This window comes from Diachasmimorpha longicaudata, chromosome 17 (assembly GCF_034640455.1).
Source record: "Diachasmimorpha longicaudata isolate KC_UGA_2023 chromosome 17, iyDiaLong2, whole genome shotgun sequence".
Classification (NCBI taxonomy): domain Eukaryota; kingdom Metazoa; phylum Arthropoda; class Insecta; order Hymenoptera; family Braconidae; genus Diachasmimorpha; species Diachasmimorpha longicaudata.
The window spans coordinates 2,780,512-2,803,662 of NC_087241.1; the positions used below are offsets into that span (position 1 = coordinate 2,780,512).

Here is a 23,151-nt window from a genome sequence, read left to right on the forward strand (position 1 = left end):
TCCGTGTTTCCTGCGTTCTCTCCTAATTTAGAACGAAGAATTCCTGTGCGTATGCCACCGCCCTTTGATCTCACCCAAAGACCTAAACTATGTCCTTGATAAACTCAAATCATCTTCAATTTTTTAAATTGCGTTTTCGATAAATTTCCACGCTTTTCGCAAAGTAAATCTCGAAAATCTATTGAAGATCTATTGAAGATCAAATTAATTATCGATTACCCCAGACAACGCATAGAAAATATTGCAAGGGTTATTACGCTTCAAGGATTGACGTAAAACTGTAATCCTCACGGATAATCAGTTAAGCTGTCAGTATCGGCCATTGGCTTTGGGAAACGTCGTTTGACACGTGTCATTGTAGTCTCCAGCGGTCCCTCCCGGGGACCTCGTCGTCGCTGAGCCCGACGGTTTTAACTCCATCAGTACTGGGCCCCTCGGGGGGTCTTCGTCAGGATTATCTATTTATCCTCGGAAGGGCAATCCGAACGGAAAATTTTTGAGATATTATTACGGATAGTTATCGATTATGCTGTGAACTAGTCGATTGATGAAATAAGATGGATCGTCAAGTTTGTTATTAAATGTTTTTTCTAATGATGGATAATGAGGTACGTCAGGACAGATGGACTGAAATCGATTGGAAAAAATCGGAACCTGCGCCAGCGCCAGCGCGCTGATGTCTGTTTAGCCTCTGTTTTGCTACTAATTAATTATCAATAGTCAAATGATCGATTACGATCATGACATAATCGATTATATCTATGAATCCGCCATATTAAATATATGGAGTAACGTCTTTTCTGGTTATCGATTTTACTCGTGAAATTCCCACATTTTTTCAACAATCGATTATCGATCATCACGTGATCGATTATTACCATGTCATAATCGATTGTTTCCACGAATCCGCCATATTCGATATATTGAGTAACATCTTCTCTAGTTATCGATTTACGTCATAAAAAAATCTCAGCATCTTTCGACCAATCGATTATCGATCATTACATGATCGATTATGGCCTTGACATAATCGATTATCTCCATAAATCCGTCATATTCGATATATCAAGTAACGTCTTCTCTAATTATCGATTTGAATCATAACAGAACCTCATCTTTTCGCGACTGGATTATCGATCATCACATGATCGATTACGGCCCGAAATAATCGAAATAAAATATCTCCGTGAATCCACCATTTCCGATATATCTTTATCAATACCCGAGGAATCCTATCAAAAAATCGCCCCAATCTCCGTTACATAATCCCCTCTCGCATTCCACACTCCGCCTCTTCGAGATTAAACCCCAGCGATTGTTTTGATTTTCGAGATGCTAATTTATTATTCTTGTAAACAAGCAAAAGAGCCTCATCAAAGTCAAGTTTATTTGGTCTCTCCGTGTTGACACTGGTTTGTTTACACTGACAAGTGTGTGTGGGGAGGTCTCCGATAGCGATAAACTCGTGGGAAGGTTCAAGTATTTTTTAACATGCGAATGTTGGTGCGATAACTCTAGCTCAGTTGCCCGACGATTCATCAGGTTTGTGGGTATTGGTGGGATCGTACGCGGAAATTATGATAGAAAATATGATCCACGACGTTATCAATGAATCAGCGGAGTTGCGTTACGACATATTCTGTTTATTTTTGTAGGTCAAATTCAACGTCAGACATTGCGGTATCATTTTTGGACGATTGAACCGCGACTTTATCGATCGCAATAATTGACTTATTTCGATAGGCTGATTTACAATTTACGAGTTCGGATTAAGACTTTTAAGACATTCATTCACGAAAACTAATTAGAATTAACTTGAAATATGTCCGAGGACACAATTTGAAAGAAAAAAAATCTTTCAAATTTTCATTATTTAAGACGGTGTCTGCGATGTCTTAAATTAAGCCTCCGACAGAATCTCGAATTAAGACGTGTTTAAGCCATTCATTCCAACAGCGCCCACATGAATGTCCACCAAAACACTGGAGATTTGAATCATGACGACGTCCGGAAGAAATCAACTTCTCAATATTGGTGTTGGATTTTTCCAGTTAAATCGATTGTTGGAATATTTGAGTACAGTACTTTCATTGTCCTACAAAAATCACTCGACACATCTTTTTGTTTCTCTGCGAGACAGCTCTACTAAGGGACTAATTTACAATCGGTTGTACTCCGCTTTCGAGACGGTTTAATCCTAAACATATGCTGAATATTTCTTCGAGTCATAAAACTGTTTTTCTTTTCCCTGAGAGCGTTTCCCCTTTGATATAGTTTTCAGTCTGTGGACAACGGTCCCTAATTAAGACGTGCCTTCCTCGTGCTAATAAAGAATATTCTAAGAAGTATTTCACTGCGTCTCAAATTAATTAATCAATAAATCAATTAATCAATTAATTAATTTGATCATTTACGCCCATATTCCAATATCGATCAAATAAAGTAAACAATCATCAGCAGAAGGGGAGTCTGCTCGTGAAGTAAAAGCATTCAACATTCGGTCAAAGGTACCATCGTCTTTGATTGAATTCCGAGCACTGCAGTCACAATCAGTTTTTGGTTTTCCATAAAGTTGTTGTTTTTTTCACTAAAACCGTTCCCGCTTCGCCACCGAAATGTTGATAAAAAAAAATTCGAAAAATTCACCCGCGAGTTCACTGTACCCAATCTGATTCCATATATTTCCTATTATCGATTCAACCGGTGGTAGAAAAAAAAACAAGAACTGAATATAGCGCGAGAGCAAGAGGGAGATAGGGGATAACCATAAAAACGCCGTTTAACCGGCAAAAGTTGGAAAACGCGGGAGCAATTTTCGGTGGTAATTATCGATTGGTGTGGTCCCCACGAGGACCACAACCTGGATGCTCACGATACAAGAAGTGGATAGAGACATCGGGCCACATTCCCGGCCCTCCGGACAGAAAGGCACGCGGTTAAGAGACAAAGAGACTAATAAAACATACCCAAGTGTATCCGCGATTCCTTTCGTCTTCTCTACTTAACATTTTCGAGTCGGAAATGGACCACCCAGGGTACAAACTTTTGTCAGGACGTGCAATATTCAATGCGTGCGTTACTTCGGTACAAAAAGATACTCAATCGAGTCGTGAACAAAGTTAATTGTGAGAAACCTGACATTTACCGTTAGATCTCGGGGTTTTTGTCGCATTCGCGAGGGGAAAAATTAAATAAGTCGACAGGAACAAAAGTCAATAGTTGAGATTATTCCACTATTCGAAATTTCGCCATATGACTATGACAATAATATCGTATCTTAAGGGTGTTCAAGGATTTTCCAGACTGTGTTTAGGCCCCTAAGGGCCTGTGCGGGGCCCAAAACCGGTGGGGGCACCTCGTTGAAAAAAAAGTAAACAATATTTTAAAAATTTTTGATATTAAAATTATTTCGTGATTTAGAAAGAAAGTAATTTTTACTGCGGTGAAAACAAAGAAGGGTTGAAGCGTCATAAGGGGTATATTTTAAGGGGTGTAATTAATTTTAAATTTTGATTGAATTAAAAGTTTTAGCTTCGAGATCTTTAACTAACAAAACTGAAGGATTTTCGCCGCATAAAAATAGACCAAAAAATTCTCAAAATGGACATCAGTGAAGAGAAAGTATTTTTTATGCTTAGGATAGAAAAAGTGAATGCGACGAAGGGGACTTTATCGTTCCAAAAGAGAGAATTTTTCGTCCTAGGGATCGAAAGTACTTTTTATTCATTTCATTTTTGTCAAGTATATTTAATGTTCAACTCTAGCTCAACTCGACTAGTCGTGAGCCCTCATTTTGATCACTTTTCAAGGTCATAGATCGATTGAAAATTATCATTTATACGTTTAAAGAATCTGTTCAGTTTGTTACGCACTTCAGGCACTTCAGCAGCGACGTAGCAGCACGAAATAAGTCACTTCTGACCAGTTTGTGATGAATATCTCAAAATCTAGAGGAGATAGAAAAAATTTCATTGATACCTTTCTTGTGGAACGAATTGAGAGCTACAACAAATGTAATGATAACAATTCCGCTATCTCCATTAGATTCAGAGATATCGCTCAAAAACTCGACTCAGAGATCAATTTATCTCCTTTTACCACTTCGCTACTGAATCCTATCAGAGAGAAGACCAATATCGAGACTATCGATATCTCGAAAGATTGTTACACCGACTTCTCATTGGGTCAGTCATCTAAGACAGCTAATCTGAATTAAGAACTCATTTAATTCCCAAATTTTCAATCGTGATTTAAATAATTACATCGCGCATTTGCTCTCGTTCAGATAAAAATTACAAAAATTTCCGTAAAAATTTTGGAAGTTTCCTAAAATTTCCAACAAATTTCGTAATTTTGATTAAATGTTTTTCTCGATGTGGAGCTAAATTTTCTCTCGCATCACCCACAAATGTTCAAGATTTTCCGCTTTGACAATTTTCCTATGCGTCACAGTAATTGCAGCAATCTTCGTTAAATAGTCGATTTGTTAGGTAAAGTGATGTCAGCTGACGATATTTTGTTGGCCTCGGTCTTTCCCTACGTTTACTACGAAAACCCGAGTATTTCCCGCGAAGTCCTCATCACCGTTGACTCACTAATTAGATCAGTTGAGTTGTGACCCTACGAGTGCTCCTGTTTTTTTTTTTTTTTAAATTTTCCCTCGACGAGGCGAGTAGCGGGTAAACGACTCGTTCTAAGTACAAACCTAGTCATCACTTAAAATCATGCATTATCATCCTCCATGCACCCACCGGGTGTTATCAATTCCAATAATTCGGTGTTACTTCGTTTATCGTTAATTATGTTGTCGTTTTTCCCTGCATATCGTTATGATTATTTCCAGAGAAGTGGATTTACGGAAATCAGAGCGAGTGGAGTAGTCACGTAGTTGTTGCATTTTTGATGAATTAAACGCGTGATATATTCCGGTGTAAGACGTTGATTAGTCCAGGTGGTTCAATGACACAGTGCAGGAGAGAAAAATCGTCAACAGGATTAATTAATCCTTTATATTATGGGCGTATTAATTTAAGATGCGACCGACAGTTTCTCGCGGTCTAAAATATCGACTGTCGTGAGGTCTTTGGAGATATTCAGCTCCTGGAATATTCTCAGTTGGTCCTAATTAGTCTTTATTGATGTCTTAAAAAATTACTGATTTAAGATATCTTGAGTATTGAGAGTGCTTGACATGTGTGGACGTCTGTCTATAGCTGTTTTCAGTCCATCTCAGTATGTTGTAGTTTTTATAGTTTTTATTTGAACAGTAGCGAAATGTTTGGAATGGTTTTAATAAATAAAACCAGGAAGGAATTAATGAACAAGGACCTTTTGTCAAATGGGTCTAGAGTGTGATATCTTTGGTCACTGAGAGTCAGTTGATCTGTCTGGAGACATCATACCAGAAAGATATACCTTCTGCGTGTAATAATAAATAATTAAAGTTGATAGTTAAATCGTTTTTATATTATTGAAACAATCCTTATCCATAATCCAATATCCTTCTACTTTATCAACCAAAGAAGACGATTTAGTACTTTTTTAAAATCAATCCCTTTCGGATTACGTCGACATAACCCTTTGGAAATTTATTAAACCCAAAATTGCGGCTTAAACCGATTTATTTATCCAACAAAATTCACTCTAACCGTTTTACCCCTTCGCCCTGATTTAGAGACTTTCCCATCGCTGACTTTAATTACTTTAATTACATTACCTTAATTTTGTTTTCGATTTGAATTCAGATTATGATATTGATCGACCAAAAATATTTGATATTTCTTTTACTTCCGATTCACCAAAAGGTCCGGTAATTTTTACTCAATTTTTTCCTCTTTGAAAACAGTAAAAATATATTTTATCGCATTAACAACATTTCGAGGTAATTCACACGAGTTTGACAAAAAAATTCAACTGAATTGATTCGATAATATCTACTGAATTCTTCTGTCAATGCACGTGATCGATTGGTGAAAACAACAGCAACATTTTAACGCTTACCGTGAAAATGAAGAAACATAGGGAGGGTGACGGTAATACCGTCCGAATAATCCTGTTCCGAGTATAAAGTTTCATTTATGACTATTTGAGTTCAACTCACAATAGTAAACACTAGAAATTCGTCGGGTTAATTTTCTGATCGTGATCAACGCTGAGATAATCTTACGTTCGAGTTCCCCCCGGTGGAACTCCTCACGATCGATTGCACATTTCACTGATAATTTATCGTCCATTCATCGAATTACGGGCACTAAATAAATTATAAACAATTTTTTCAATGTTTAATATCCCAAAACGCGTACACATGACACTAACTGTTGACGCGTTGGTCTCCCTGTCACGTGACTCTCAGGATTGATATATTTATCGAATATTCTTTTGTTTCTTGCAGACGAATGGAGCGTAAAATTCCAGAGACGGAACGAAGATCGTTCTCACGATTAAAAAAAAATTATTCCAATTTTTTTTTATTTAAAAAAATTAATTACAAACGGGAGAACGCAGTGACGATGAAGTGCCCGCACTTGATCGATACTTCAGAATTTTTTTTTCATTTCTCTCACTCCATTGACGAAAGGCCTTCGATTATCGAGTAATTTTGGCATTTGATCTGTCTTCGAATAAAAATGAACGGTTACTGATACCTTTGGGGGATTATTGGGTGCAGAAACCCTCAGGATTAGGGTTGTGTACGCACTTTCGAAGAGGTAAAGCACGTGGTTGTAGTGGGGAAATGGTCTCAACGGAATAAATTTCATTGTTTCACCATTGAAGTGTTTATTTACCACTCGCTTGTGGATTCGACCTCACCAGATCGTTCACTGGTTTCGATAGGACGAGGTAATCCCCAGTAATCGGAATATTTATTGACCGCGAGGAGGATATTTTTTTTTATTTTGACGGGTTATTAGTTTATGGAGGAGGTTTCAATCATGAATGTGATATTTGTCGATTTGAGATGTAGAGTCTAGAGTATTTTTGGTCTCGAGTGTTGGGGGATTCAGCAGTGGAAAGTCAATTGGTGATGTCGTATATTTAGATTTGTAGCCACCAACAATATACTGAAAAAATTTTTAAAAATAAAAACAAAGGGTCATTTATATGCGCAAAATGTTGAAATATTGAAGCAAAATGTTTTTTATGTCCCACCTATGACCGACATGGAGCCAACCTTGCGCCGACATTGGACCAACATTGTGCCGACATTGCGCCAATGTTCGGCCAACCTTGAATCAATAGGAGATATAAAATGCGACGAAGTGAAAGCATTCACTTTGATTTTTTGCAATCATGGCGGCATGAATTTGAAGACATTTACCGAATCATTAATGTCGTCTGAACAGAGGCAGGGGCTTGGCACAACAAATCATATTCAGAACGTATTCTGTCACCTCCGCACCCTCACCTACAGAATGCTCTCATCATCCTGGCATGTTCATGTACGACGCATTTTACCCGATGTTTTTTTTTTCACCCATCGGTAGGTGAAGAATACGCATAGAATATTCATACGCGACCTATACCTTCACATACCGTCGAGATTTCTTATCATAACTTTTGTATTTGCGTTCAGCGAAAGTGATGCATTGCATTTCTCTCATTTTTCTATTGATTGCGAGAGGAAAATAATGGTAATTGTTATGTTTCTCAGCCTTCAGGGGTATTTCCTGTTGATGTTGCTGCAGTCACACAACTCTAGGCGATCATTTCAATTCAATTGGTTCGATGTTTTAATGCACCCCAGAAAGTCCTGTAATTAGTCCTCAATGGGGGACTTCACTGAATTTGTTGCAGATATTGCTGTTAAATGGATGGAACAATGGTATGTCCAGTTATAATTTATTAGGAAATTATATAGGAAATTGTTGGGTATCAAATTGAAAAACTCCAAATATTATCGTTAAGGGTAAATTCTAAGATATTTGAGCTTCAGTCCTAACCATTGGAATTAATATTAATTTTCGTTTTGTTTGTAATGGACATTCCTCAGACCTTCTGAAACATTACCAACCCCGTCCTAAATTTATAACTCCAGAGTGATCAAAAACGAACACAGTATTACCACAATTTAATTCAGTAATTATTGAGTCACAAGTCGATTTATCGTATTTAGCCTTAGAGTACAGGGATGCCACCGCGTGGTGGCGCTGCACCCCATCGCGATGAGATATATTTTTTATTTTTTTGGAAGAAAATTGTTGAAAATTATTGATTGAATTTCTGTGGCAAATTCCTGGAATTTTTTTTGTGTCGCAATTCCACGTGAATTTTAGAACATTTTGGCGTTGGAAATTTAAAATTTTGGGGAAAAATAAAATGGAAGTTCTATTTTCTTTGGAAAAGGAGTGAGTAAATGCCATTTAAGGGGCAAAAATCCTGAAATTTCTATATTAAAAAATCCGTCTGGAGTTTGTCGTAAATATTAGCAACTAGTCCATCAACTTTAATGCATAATTTACAAAAATATTATCAATTAGTGACTGATCATTCTGTTTAACATTATTTATCGTAATCTAATTCATTACCTTCGAAAATTTGAATTCCCAATTATGATAAGATGGTACGGTAATTTTTCTCGAAAAATTCTCCGCACATTAAAAATATATTTCGAAGATAATTATATCTATACATATTACTCAAAAATATATCCCATATCCATCAAATATATAACAAAATAATGATAAAATATATCTGATACATATTTTAAATATATAATTTCATGATTGAAGAAAATCTGCAAAATATATTTTTCTGATTTATATTTTGGCTGTTATATATTCCACGTTATATTATATTATACGAACGATATAATTCAGATATACACAAAATATATTCCGATATATATTTTTCTTCCACCCAAGCCAATGACATTTTTCTCTTCACGCATTAAATTGAATTAAAAATATTGTTTTCTCTGGTACACAATTTTTAAAGCAAGACCACGGTACACATACGCTAATGACCTTGCGATAATTGGTGATCATACGTACCGCTTCGTACCGGTTGTGAGTACCTGCCAGCAAATCACACCGATAACGAATTATTAATTAATACCGGAGTAAAGGGGAGAGAGTTGGAAAAAATACTTGAGAAGTGAATCTACATGTGGTTTTAACCATTCGGTGCTTTTTATCGGCTATCACTTGGTGGACACGTACACCTAAAGCTCTTCTCGCACTTGTCATGACACTGACTCATCTGTGATTTATTTACCGCAATCAGTGCGATGAGAAAATCCGAGAAATCAGTGGTACCGCAAGGTCTCGATATTCATGTTTTTGTTTATAATTTTAATCAAATTTCACCTCCGGGAATGATTGGAGTATCGGAGGCAGAGATTTCAGGAAAATCAGGGGAACATAATCTTTTCGCAAATGTCTCCCCACCGTACGGTACTATTGTTAATTAATTGATATTTATTTACTGGTCGGTGGTATTAATTATTCCATAAACATTAATTTGGAGTGTTGTATTTGACGGTTTCGGTCTTGTTATCAAATGATTTATTATTTTCATCTCATGACACTGTCATTGAACAATTAAAAATAATTTTTTTAGTGTTAAATATGTAGAATAAAAATAGAGTAACTAAATTTCTTAGAGATTTTAGATGAATAATGTTATTTAAATCAGGGCAGATAATTAATATTTTTATGGTTTCCTAGTTTATTGTATTTTATTATTTCGTTATTAGTTAAGTCATGAGTAATAATTAATGAAGTTTTTCCCTTTTATTTGTCAGTATTGATTGTATTTTCATAACACGATTTTTTACCGCGGAAATATTTTTCCGCGACACTTGTAGGAATAGTCTGACGATCATCCGGAACCCGGAAAGGGCCGATATTGCGGTCTAGGGATTCACAATTGACTACATGTCATACCTTATCGCAGAAAATACCCGGCTGGGATTTATTTTCTCATTTACCCCACCTCATCAAAGCAAAAATTAATACTGGAAAATAATTGTTAATGAACATAAAATGAAATGTGATTATGATTCAAATTTTGAGAAATTAGAAAATAATCTAGAAAGTCTTCAATGGGCATTAATTTCATTAAGTTTATCAAGTCTATCAAGTTTTAAGTAAAGAAATTACGGATAAATGAAAAAAAACCTCAAATGGAATGTTATTAATCCAAAAATTATTCAAAACTTAGAAAATATCAATATGTAAATGTTAAAACGTCAAACATTGAAATTTTTCAATTGAAAACAAAAAAAAATTCTAGCACATCAAAAAAAAATTTTTTGTATTTTACTATCTGAACAGCAGCAGAAAAGTGAGTATTTCTCGTCCTAGGGAAAGAAGTTATTCCCTCGAGTCGACTTTTTCAAGGTCAATTCTCAATCCTGCACTAGTCCGAACGTATTTATTCCATAAAAATATTTTTTTCTAATAATACTTCTGTAAAAGTAGAAAAAACATATCTTTTTATCAAAGATAATATTCTTTTCAGTGTCATTTTTAGAATATATACATATGTACATACATACATACATATGTATGTACATACATACCATTTATTCATGATTAAAAACTAGAGAGAAAGTCTCTTACCTTAGCTAATGTGGCGCCGACGCTCTCTCCACCCCTGCAACAAAAAAAAATCTACAATTAAAAACAATGATAACACAAATGCACGATGAACTCATATTGAACAGTTAAGGCCGTTCTCATGCAACTCTCACTTCAGGAAATTCTCGGCATTCCACGAGAGACAACTTTTTTGAATAAGTGCATGGCGACCTTCACCCATTCGAATCCGAATCGCAGACTCTCTCCGGAGTTGAATATCATTGCGGTAAAAAATTAAACAATGAAGAGACGCGAAAATCAAATGTCATGACTGGCATTAAACAGTTTTTAAAGTACCTCTATAGATCGTGTAATGAACTCAGAGATTATCGACGATTAAACAAAATATATAGCAAATTCAATCAGATTTATAATGGTAATTGTTCCTCAATTTAATTATTATTTCTGTTTTCCGAAAAAAAAAATTAAAAGTCAGGATTTTTATATTAATTTTATATCATCGAAAGCCTAAACACTAATCAACATTTGTGTTTATTAGACGTGAAAAAATCAATGAATTTTTCGACGCTTCAGAAAAAATAATCGTAATTTGAATTCACAACTCATTCAATTTCAAAATTTTCAATGATTTTTAAATTTACAACACGCGGTAGCGCATCTTCCAGTCTCGCATTAGGGAATAACTAAAATGAAAAACAAATATCGAAACTACTTCGATCTTCCCGAGCCATCGCCATCAGCTGCATTCCCCGTTCTCCGAGAACGCACGCTGGAAATTATCACAAGTAAATCCATCTCGAATATCCTGCCTTGCGATAAGCCATTGGCAAGCCCTCATAACTGCCTCCGTCAATCATCAAGTTACATTGTAACATATTCCAGTAGCAAATCACTGAAAACAAAAGGTGAAATGAAAGCCGTTTGGATAGCATTGCAAATCAATCGCCCACTCATGCCACCTAACCTCTACTATATCCGGAGCGATAAGGAAGTGTCGATTCTACGATCGTGGGTACACCTGAAACCGTCTGGATGACTATGAATGAAAGGTTCATCACGCACTCAACGGAGCTGGAGGAATGTTATTTGCGGTGACGATTGAGAATTTATATAATGACTAAAGTCAAAGGAAAGTGCTTGAATTGACCTCAAGAAGCTCAGTAGCTTACCCTACCCTACCTTACCCTACCTTACCCTACCAGTCAACCACAAATTATCGCAAAATATACGAAAATTTTGGAACACTCGACTATTTTGTTATTTGTCGCGTAAATCCTCTGGATAATTTCTCTGGATAACCCTCTGGAAAGGCCGACCATCCTTAAAGTTCAAAAAGACTCGGATGTGTTACAGTCGTCGCCAAATTTTCTGGCGATCGGCAAAATTTTCCATATGCAAGAAAACGTTTATGACTCCATAGGACAGAGTTTCCCTTAAATTCCACCTGTGGTAAGGATTGCAACGCTCTCAAGTTCAAAACACAACAGATCATAAATTAGCACTTGTCTGGAGACTCTTTCAAACACATCATAAACCTTGTCGAGTGATTTTTGAAGATAAACAGAAGACCTGTGTTCTAATTTTCCACCAGTCGCGCGCCACCGCGCCTCCTGGCGGTGGCGTCCCCGTACTAAACACCACAAAAATTCTGAATAAATGTTTTTCGATATCACACACTTAGTCTTTCACATTCCCAAACATCTCATAATCGATTTTTTGGCAAATCGGCCATTCAAAATTCAATATCACCCACTCGATATTCCACCCCACTCCTCCTAATTCCCGGAATAATCAAAATAATCATGAATGAGAGCTTCTCGATGCGCCCATTGGGCCTACCCGTTGTCTTAGAAATTTATCTTATCGCCCATTGTCAGAATAAATAAGAATGCGGTTTGGAATGTGTGGCACGACGCCAGGGAATCGGGGCCCACAGGTGGCACAATAAGCGATGAGTTGGGGTAATGCGATACCGTGCGATTATTCCAGAGAAACTCCAAAGGGAAAAAGAAGTTTTCAATCTCCAGGACTTAACATGATTCATCCCAAAGGAAGTTACCGGTAAGTACGTGTTGGTGGGGAGGCCCGGGGGGGAGGAGGAGGAGGAGGGATTGCGGATGTCACTGTCGATCTCATGTATATCGTGTTCTTCTCAACACAGGTGGCTAAAGATCGTTCCTGGTACACCGCGTCAGTATCTCTGAAGTCATAAGTATTATGAGAAAGTTTAAATTTGAAATTCTGCACATTTTCATCATTCCAGGAGGGGAGGGGGTGATGCAATGCCCGGGGAATTACCGGTAATTTTTTTTTCTTATTCACTGTGCACACGACTTTATGGACACTAATCAATAAAACATTCTCGCTAATTCATTCGAGATTAGCATGCTTTCATTACTAATGCCTGACTTGCACATCCAGAGACATGACGCATTTCAAATAAAATGAAAATGCTTTGAGAGTATTTTTTTTGTTTATTTTAAGATGACCGAGGGAAAATTGATGTTTTGGGGATTTTTTTGAATTTTCGGAGTAAACTCGTCTTTGAGGTTAGTTTTTGCGTAATATGTCGGAATCTAAGAGAGATAGCGCCATTTTTGTTATAACATTTGTTGTAGTGCTGAATTTGCTCTACAAAAAAGGTTATGACAAATGTTTTGCCATTTTTTCTAGTTTCCGAGATATTCGCAAAAAACCGGGGAATAGTCAGAAGGAGGTTATCTCATTTTATCACTTCGCTACTGATTTATTTATTGCTCGATGTTTATATATTTATATTTATATGGGATAATAATTTTGTTGGATGTCATCAATTTGCCAACTACCCGCCTAGAAAATTGTGTATTTGCTGAATATTTTTCCCCGAAATTCTGCATTTTTAATGCCGGAATGTTTTGAAATCTCTGTAATTGCGTCACGTTAAAAATTTTCAAAATTTGTCTCGGAAAATACCAGAAAAAAAATGCTCAAAGTATCTCTACGTAAAACGCGTTTCCCAAACACTGGATTGTCCTTTACAACTCAAAAGATTAAGATTTTAATCTTTGACTACAACGGAAATATACATTTTTCCATAAGTCACTGTGTTAAGTTCTCATTTTAAAACTTTTTAACCCAAAAACGATAACTAAATTCAGAAAAAAATTACCTTTACGATTACTCATTCTTCGAAAAAATATAACCCACGGAAAAACAAAGTCCATTAACAATCTGTCAGATGTTCAACGTTCAACAATAACTTTACCTCTGACGAAACAAGAATTATCCCTCAGTAATTGAACAAAAAAAAAATCCTTGTCCCAAGTAAATATGTTTCAGATATTGGAAAATTTTTTTTTTTCACTTCGCTGCAAGATTGCACTAACGATTCCTCGCCGAAGCGTGACAAAACATCACTAGTAAATAGTTCATGTCCGGGTTTTTCCCGTGCGTCATTGCATGAAAGGTGTTTTTCAATCAAAGAAAAATCATTTTTCAGGGTTGAAATTAGAAACCATTCACTTGACTTCCTCTCGTTATGAGTGAAATCGATCTGGTCTCTGGTGCGGATGATTTAGTTTGTCTGTTGGATAAGTATTTTTGGGTGAGTGCACCCAGTCATTGGCGGCAGGGGGGGAGGGGGGGGGGGATGAGGGAGGGTCCATGTGGGCCGTGTGTGCGCGAGTCCAGTCGGTGATTCAGACGTCCTCAGAGGTCTCACACTTCTAGTATTATTCTCGGAAATCCGTTTCATTCATCCGGCAGCCGATGCCTGTGACACGCGACAACGGACTCCACCGGATCGACATTTTTTATTTTTTAATTTTCGGTTGGATAGTGACGCTTAAGGTCAGAAGACGAAGGACCTAAAAACGTCTTAAATTACGATATCTATGTATTAAGAGTGCTGATATGTGTGGACAAAAATGAAGTCTGTCTATAGCTGTTGTCAGTCCATCTCAGAATGTTATAGTTTTTATAGTTTTTTTTTAACAGTAGCGAAATGTTTGGAATGATTTAAATAAATTGAACACGAGAATAAACAGAAAGGAATGAATGAATAAGGGCCTTTTGTCAAATGGGCCTAGAGTGGGTCTTTGGTCACTAAGAGTCAGTTGATCTGGAGACATCATACGAGGAAGATATAGATTCTGCGTGCGATAATAAATAATTAAAGTTGATAGTTACATCGTTTTTATATTATTGAGACAATCCCTATTCATAATTCAATACTATGGAATATCTGAAGGGCTTTGAGGGGTGGAAGATGGTCGGAATAGGGTGGAATAGAGGTGTCTTAAGTTGAGTCTGGGACCACTGGGTGGTGGACTATTTTAAGAGACTTATTAAACTGTCTTAAAGATGGGAATTCGAGAAATCGAGTTTGGGACTTCGATTCTTAGGTTAAAAATTTTTGAAACGGAAAAAATGAAGTGATATTAACTTGGGAAAGGTCTTAAAAGGACTTTTGAGACTAAATTGAATAAGTATAAGATGTAGGTCAAGGAATGTCCTTAATAAGACTTCAATTCTCGTGATAGCGCTCAGTTTAAGCCACCGAAAATCATTTGATATCGACTTTATGACAATTTTAATGGTAAAAAGTGAATGACATTAATTTAAGACAGTCTTAAATATTTTTCAATTAAGTCTTGTCTTTAAATATCTGATATAACGTTTTAGGAAGGTAAAAATCACTTGACATCGACTGTCTTAAAATGTCAAAAAAATTAAAAAGTAGAAAGGCTTAAAAAAGTCTTAAATTTAATCCGCTCATCGCGTAAAACGTCCCAATTGATTTCACCAGTTGGTCTGTCCGACCGGGGAATGACGCAACGTCTATTCCAACGAGACCCACCGAGTTTTCCAGAATTCTACGTCATGACCTCCTTCCGATTGAATCCTCCAACTTAAAAAACCATCACACATACTTTTCTGATGGCCCAACGCCAGTTCCGAAGTGACTTAACATATTCAATCGTTTCAACACACAACAAACACTCGATAGTCCAACGAACAGCCGGAAGTACCCGGTTACACACAACGTTTCTCTGACTTTATGATGTTTTTTGGCCGCCAATATCCGTTTAATGTATCGAGACAGTGACTTTAGTCATCGGTTTTGGAAGGTGACCCGAGAGTCCCGTTAACGGGCCCCGAAGCACGTGTTCACCGTGTCGTGTGATGCAGAGTGTGCAATTGTTGGTGGTTTCGTCCAACTCATTCATTCCGGATTGTTTTTTTCATCTCGAAGGAATTCGTGACACGAGCACTTTTGGGTGAAAGTTTCGAACAACTTCCGGATGTCTTGAACGTCATCATTGATAAATCTGCGTCAGAGGTCCAGTCGGCGTCTATTACGTCATGATTTTTGGTCAGATTGGCTGGTAACAATTTTTAGGGCATCGTATTAACTTGAAATAGATGATTTCAGAGTATTTGGAGGTTGTGATTGGCTGCAGCGCCGCCTGGCGGTGGCGTCCCTGCACTCAGACTGTCATAACCTCCCCGTTTGACAGCTGAAGAGGAGTGAATAGTGGAATGAAGTTCGTGGGTTGAGTGGAGGGAGTTTATGGAAGTAATTTCGATTGACAAAAATTCGATTAATTTATATTATAATTTGTATTAATTCCTGTCAACCATTAGTTGACAGCCAGTGACTGTTGCGCCATCTGGTGGAGATCGTTATAACCTTCCTCATCCACAGATGATTATCTACGAAAAATCCAATTGATACGAATGGGCCCCAAGTGATACAAATTGGTATGACACCAATTTATGATTTATTAATTATTAATTATTACGTAACCATAATTATCGTGAATTTCTGGCCATCTAATTGTTCATTGTGCCGATTCATTTGATATATTCCCCAAAAAAAAGAACCGATTTTTGACTGTGAAATCTCTCATTTCAAGTGACATTTAAATTAAATTTGTCATTAGTTGTTTTGATTGCAAACAACCGAAACTTTGTGTCTACTATTCCCATAATTTCTCGTCATTAAATATTGTAACGTGCAAATTGAAGAATAAGGTACACAAAATTCCAAAATAGTCAAAGTTAAATTAATCTAAACGTGAAACTGTCAATGGAATCAACAAAATTTTATTCAACTCTTCATGATTTTTTCTTCAACGCAGAATTAATTAGCAATATAAAAACAATAACTATCAGAACTATAATCGGCTCAACATTCCATCATAGTCGTCTTCCATTCTGCCATAAAAAATCAGAACCATCATAATCTCCAGTTTGGGCCTCGTACAGGGAACAATAATAGCTTCTACGTTCGTCTATTCGTGTTCGTACCGGCTCAATGTCGTCTCAATGGGCTTCTTCCTCTCCGGACAAAGATCTTCATCCGTTCATTCATCCTAAAAAATCAGGATTTTGGCCCTTTCCTCATTTGAATTTTCCACAATTTCTCTCACGTCGGCATTCTGAATCCATTGCCCATAATTACGGGCTTGTTTTGTGTGCGAGAAGGTGCGCAACATCGGCAAGCCCGACACAGCACCGAGGCGGCAAGAGACACACGGGTAAATCCCCCGGCCTTGTCGGTTTAACACTTTATCTTACGGCTTTAGCCTTCTCTACTCCTCTTCACTGTCCATTAACTCACACGAGGATAAAAATGAATCGCAAGTGGCGGAGCGGACGCGCGTGCGCGCGCAACCGACACCGAGACCCGTTGAATCGGGGAACACCGAGACCCGATGTTCGATCTATGGGCGCGTAAGCGGCTCTCTATTACGTTGTAATACGACAGAGTGACGTCATGTTGGATGAGAGAGAGAGAGAGAGACGGAGAGTATCGCGGTACTGACCTGCTTTGCTAGCATTTATTTGCATTTATATGTGCACAGGAAAAACTGTGTCATATAGGAAAACCTGTTTTAGACGAATTTAAGTCATCGCTTGGGCGTAGAGCAAACGGAGTTCGTAAAGTTTTGATTTATGAGCGATAATTTTGCAGTAAAGTGGTCACAACTTTTTCACGATCGGAAAATAATCTGAAACGAACGGAAGAGTTTCTTGGGACATGAGAACGAGATTTTGTGGATGATTTTCCATAAAACGGAAACGTTTTGTCTCGTGAAGATCCTTCGGGGATGTTAGGAAGAGTCGTCAGACGATCTCTCTATGAATTTTTGTGCAGAAAAATTAATTTCTGTTGAAGATCTTTCAGAAATCTTCAGAAGAATCATCGAACGATCGTCGGATGATCTCTTCATAAATCTTTGTGCAGAAAATTTTTCGTCTCCTGAAGATCTTTCAAAAATCGTTGGAAGAATCATCGAAGAAGATGCAAAAAAAATTCTGTCTGTTGAAGATCTTTTAAAAATCTTCAGAAGAATCATGGAACGATCGTCGAACGATCTCTCCATAAATCCTTGTGCAGAAAATCTTTCCCCTCCTGAAGATCTTTCAAAAATCGTCGGAAAAATCATCGAAGAAGATCGTCAGACGATCTTCCTATGAATTCTTGTGAAGAAAATTTTTTTTCAATTGAAGATCTCTTAGAAATCTTCAGAACAATCATCGAAAAATCGTCGGACGATCTCTCTGACGATCCAATTTTCGTTAAGAGCTGAAGACCCTCGAAGGAGCGGAGAGTTTTCTAAGAATTGCGTATAAATTTCAAAAACCCACACAAAATCATTTTTACAGATTTTTCTTCCTGCGTTGAAGTGACGAAAGACGAGGTACAGTAATGAGGCATTTGCGGCGAATTTAAATACAGGAAATACTTGAGCCATCGTCGAGATTTTCCTCAGGACGATGAGTTGTATTGCGGAAAAATCAATTGACGTCACGTGAATTTGTTCCGGGTGAATTTTTTAACCATCGCGGATACTACCGGAATGAAAGCGGAAAAAGGGTAGTGAAAGTGACGGAGGAAATAAGGCCGATATCTTTTCTGAGTCATTTGTCTTTGTAGGAGGAGTTTTACCGAGTGTTTAATTTTTTTTCGCATAGTCCCAGAGACAGAAAATATTCAAATAATATTTATACATATTTTTTTTTTATTGAAAACTGATTTTATGAAATTTGCTAGCTAGCTTTCTCTTTTTTCCCCACTTTAATGAGATTTTATTCGAAATTTTTCTGGCAATTTATGCTGCGGGACAAAGTACATCATCTCACTAGTGCGTAAAGAGCACTTTTCCGCACACTATTTAAATTCATGCACACGCACACTAAAATATATTATATATTATATAATATATATTAGACATAATATATTACATAACAAATAACGATCACGCAATTAAAATATTTTTCTAGTAACATTTTAATTATTTTAAAAATAAATAAAAAAATCGTTGAAGACTTTCTCTCGCGCTGTTGATACAGATTTTCATCGCACGTGTGACATTGGCAAACGGATGCAGTCCACCCTCAACTCCCCGAATCAACATTCTTAATCGAGAAAATGAAAATGCGAGCGAGAGTTTACAGCTGCGAATTGATCAGCGTATGTTGCACGCGACTTGTGCAATAATCTGAGACGTCACAGGACGGTCGTTACACTTGGCCGTGTGAATCATAGTCGAGTAGTTGAGTAATTTTCATGCCCATTGGTCAATAATAATACCACGGGGCAAAATACAATACCATAAAATACTATTTCACTGATTATAATTTTTTTAATTGTCTTTTTTTATTTTTAGAATTTTTTATGCAACGTCGGCAGCCACCACCGCCCCAGTATTGACCCCCATAACTGCTAAATTTTTTCTGCCTAATATTCTCTTCGAGAGAATTATTTTTAGCCGATGATGCAATCAATCGCACGATCGAACTCTCCGCGAACATTTCATTGAGGAAATTAATTTTCATTCAATAACAATTGCGGTCGTTTGAACAATTGATTTGTTTGGTATCCGGGGAGGGGTAGTATCAATATATTTTTAATTTAGAAAATTGAAAATTTGGGCTGTTGGGGGGTGGAAGCGAAGGGCGAAAGCGAGAAATAATCTGGAGAATTTAAATCCTAAGAATTTAATTTTCTTTAGGAATTTTCTTTTGTTTAAAAGGAAAATTTTTCTTTTTTCCTCTCGCCAATCATCTGTGTCAATGATCACGACGTATGTTACAGGAAATTTGCGGTTGTGACGATACGTGTGTGTGTCTACACGTGACCTTGTCCTCCTGACCATGGTCAAGACTATTCCATTGATTCTCGTTCGAGCAGATGCTACAACTGAAATATTTAGGAAGTATTCGTCACTTCGTCGTCATGAAACGTGACTAATGAAACTGTAGAGGATAATTTTGTGGATGAATAATTGTGGAGATTGATGGCGGATGAAAAACGAAAAACCGAAGATATTTGTGTTTGGTAATTTGGTTTGATGAATAAAATTCAAAGTCGCTGTCCAAAATATTGTGGCTTGACTGTCCATGAGAATTCAATTTTCTACAGCAATGGAGAACGAATAACAAACGCCCGTTCACTGCTGGAGATAATGAGCCTGGAATGAGGACTGTAAATTGATTTTTTTATTTTTATAAAAACAATAGAACGGATAATTGAAGAAAATGAGGGCGACAGAGACGTGTGACGACAGACATTTGACGATTTTTTGATTCTCTAATTTTTCCATTTTAATTTTTATTAATTACATCGGTCGGGTGGGTTCGACCAATCATCTCATGAACTGTGACATTAATAAACAATCGCGTGTAAATAAAATAGTAAAAACATCGGTTTAGGATTTGATAAATAAATAGAACTTGACAACTAAAATTGTGAATCGATGGTTCAGATGTTTGCGCCGACCTTCAGCCGCGTTAAAATTTCCAAAATTAATTTTGTACTGAAAAATAGAAAAATGAGGGGATTTCTGAAGTTCTCAGTGGGAGAGGTGGTGTTTGATTGGATTTGCACAGGCAAAATTAAGACGAACACTAAAAAAAATTAAAAAGAAATCGGATCGGTAGTTTTTGAAATAACAAAAAACAAAATTTTACATATAAAATGGAATATCTAAGAAACTAATGGTCCGATGTTCGTTCATTTTCAATAACAAACTTTGTTATCGTGAGACCCAAAAACGTACAAAATTTCAAATTTTTATCTCGATGATTTTGCAAGTTATGACCCACACAAGCGATTTTAAGAATAAAAATGAAAAAACGAGATTGAAAATGAATTACGACAGGTAAAATGGTCTTCTCTCGACTCAGCTGTATAGCCGCCATCGCGACGAGTATTAAAAAAAAAATTATGGAATCGATATAACGGTTGACGAGATATCGACGAAATCCGATTTTTGATAAATCGGTACAGCTCCTCAACCGCTCCCCGAATGCACCTGAATTTAGTCTCAAAATGTCACGAACAGAAGTGTCATTGAATACAAGTCTACACACACAACCATCCAATAGTGAAAAACATGATTTATGCAAAATAGTTCACACGTTTAAACATTTCCAATAAAAATTCTGAATTTTTCATTCAGAAGTCGGAATTTTTTTGTCCGATTCCGATTCATAGGAAATATTTATCTGGAATCAGTCAGAATGAGCTTCGATCATTTGTTCCCTCCAATTAATGTATTACGATCGCGTCAATTAGTGTTACGCCATCTTGCGTCACTGGCGAATCATCCAGGGAATTCCTAGACTGCTAGGAAAGGTCCAGGAGTGAATGGAATTCTCCAATTGACCGAGTGAGGAAAAAAATCCTCCTCATGACGTACATCAGCGGTGATTGATTCAAGATTCAGATCACTTGCGACGAATGAAGAAATTTGAAACATCGCGGGGCGTGACTCACGTCTCGCAGGCCCCGGGTGCCGTGGAATTCCTGTGAGTCATGAGAAAATCTCTCGGTGGAATCCGTGAAAACGTCCACTTGGGTACATCATCGCTCTTCGGCCTCAATTTCATAAAATAATTTTAAATTGACTTTGGAACTCGAAAGTTTTACGGCAACACCTGCGCCTCCGTAACACTCAATGAATTGTAAAAACGTTAACGTTAATAAGCGTCTCAAATTAATTCTTTCTATTATTATTATTGAGCACAAGTTAATTTAATTCACGTCAACAGTTTATTTTACGGTAATATTTTGGGAGAGAATTAACTCATAATTGATTGATCGGTTGAAGACGGGAGAAACTAATTATTCAGAACTGAAAAACCGATTCGGAAATTCAAATCAATCGTAGGATCACAGAAAAGTGAGAGGAAAGAACTGTTCTCCTCGTTTAGGGTCACAAACAAATCGCGGAGACTAAAGATTACAACTGTGCGGGACAAATTTGTAATTATTTTAACGAATGTAATTAAAAAGTATAACATGACAGAGTAAAAACATTTTAAATTAATAAAATTGATGTAAATGTAAATTTAAAATTATCAAATTATTAGAATAATCTTATAATTTTCGTCATAATCATATCCATTTCCAATAATTTTCATTATCATAATAATCTCATAATTATAAGATTATTAATCATAACAATCATATAATTTTAATTTTACATTTACAAATAATTCGACCAGGTAATCAATTATAAAATTAAAAGTAAAAATCAATCTATTTTACGTCCAACAGAAATTTAACAAACGATAGTACAAATAATTCAAATTAGACTTTAAGACTTTAAACAATAAAAAAAAGAATCACAAGATCAAACGATTTTTAATTTTTCTTTTTTTATATTTCGGCCTTTCCTGCCCTTTTTCGACTACTTGACCCAATCAAACCATTTAAATATTTGAATTGTTAGAAATAAATAGACGTAACGTCAATGTCAGTCTAAATAATCCACTACATAAGCTCCATCACTTTAAAGTAACTAAAAAAAAAAAAAAAAAAAAATTGATCTCATCTTCATTCCATCGTCCATTGGAACCCGGGTAACTCCTTAACTTCATCTGCTCATCACTCAGCTCCCATCCGATCCTCCATCATCGCATGTTGTTCCTTTCATTACCACCCGAAACGTACCGTAAAAATCGTAGCATTTCCGCATTAGTTCCATCCATTCACATTTGCAACAATATTTTCGTTTGAACTTCACCGCCCATTCGAATCAATAGATGACCATTTCTCACTCGACAATTTGGTCCTATTGTCACCAAAAAAAAAAAAAAAAAAATTGTCCCCATCATCTGGTGACTCCGGACCCAACACGAAGTTGTCGGTCGGGTATTTACGCTTTCAAAGTACTTTTTTTTTTTTTCGGCAGAACTGCCTGTACGACACGAGTGAAGGAACAATGCCCGGAGCCAGGTGATTCCTGGGGCAAGCTGCACGTGCCCGATGAACATAACAACCCACGATTTTAACATCTCGATGGAAAAGTCCTCGGGAGGCCTCCGCCGATCAGTCCCTCTTTTATTTCTATTAGTCCCAGAAGTTGCCAGCACAACTCAATGAAGATAACTTCGGTGAGAGACACGGTCGCGCCCTCCGACAATTGTCAGTGGGGAAATTATTTTTTTATTCTTTCCTGTCCACTGCGAAATATTTCTCGTCTTTTTTTTTTTTTTTTGTTCGTTTTACGGGTTTACGAGTCACGTTTAAACCTGCCGTAACGGGCGAGAGAAACAGGCCCCCGTTCACACGACATTAGCCCCGTTGACCGTTGGGTCAATGTAATACTCGAGT

At 36.8% G+C, this 23,151-nt stretch overlaps 1 protein-coding gene across 2 annotated transcripts in view; it reads right to left on the bottom strand.

Annotated features, from left to right (window-relative positions):
• Nucleotides 1–23,151, bottom strand: part of LOC135170521 (uncharacterized) — a 55,032-nt gene that overhangs the window by 26,969 nt on the left and 4,912 nt on the right. Inside the window, exon 2 of one of the 2 annotated variants that reach the window (XM_064136433.1) lies at nt 10,563–10,596. Coding sequence is in view for 1 of the 2 variants with exons in the window: in XM_064136432.1 (XP_063992502.1) it covers nt 6,001–6,019 (19 nt within the window). In the remaining variant the exon portion in view is untranslated. Of the gene's footprint in view, nt 1–6,000; nt 7,421–10,562; nt 10,597–23,151 lie in introns of those variants that run through there. The other variant, XM_064136432.1, reaches the window with a different exon arrangement.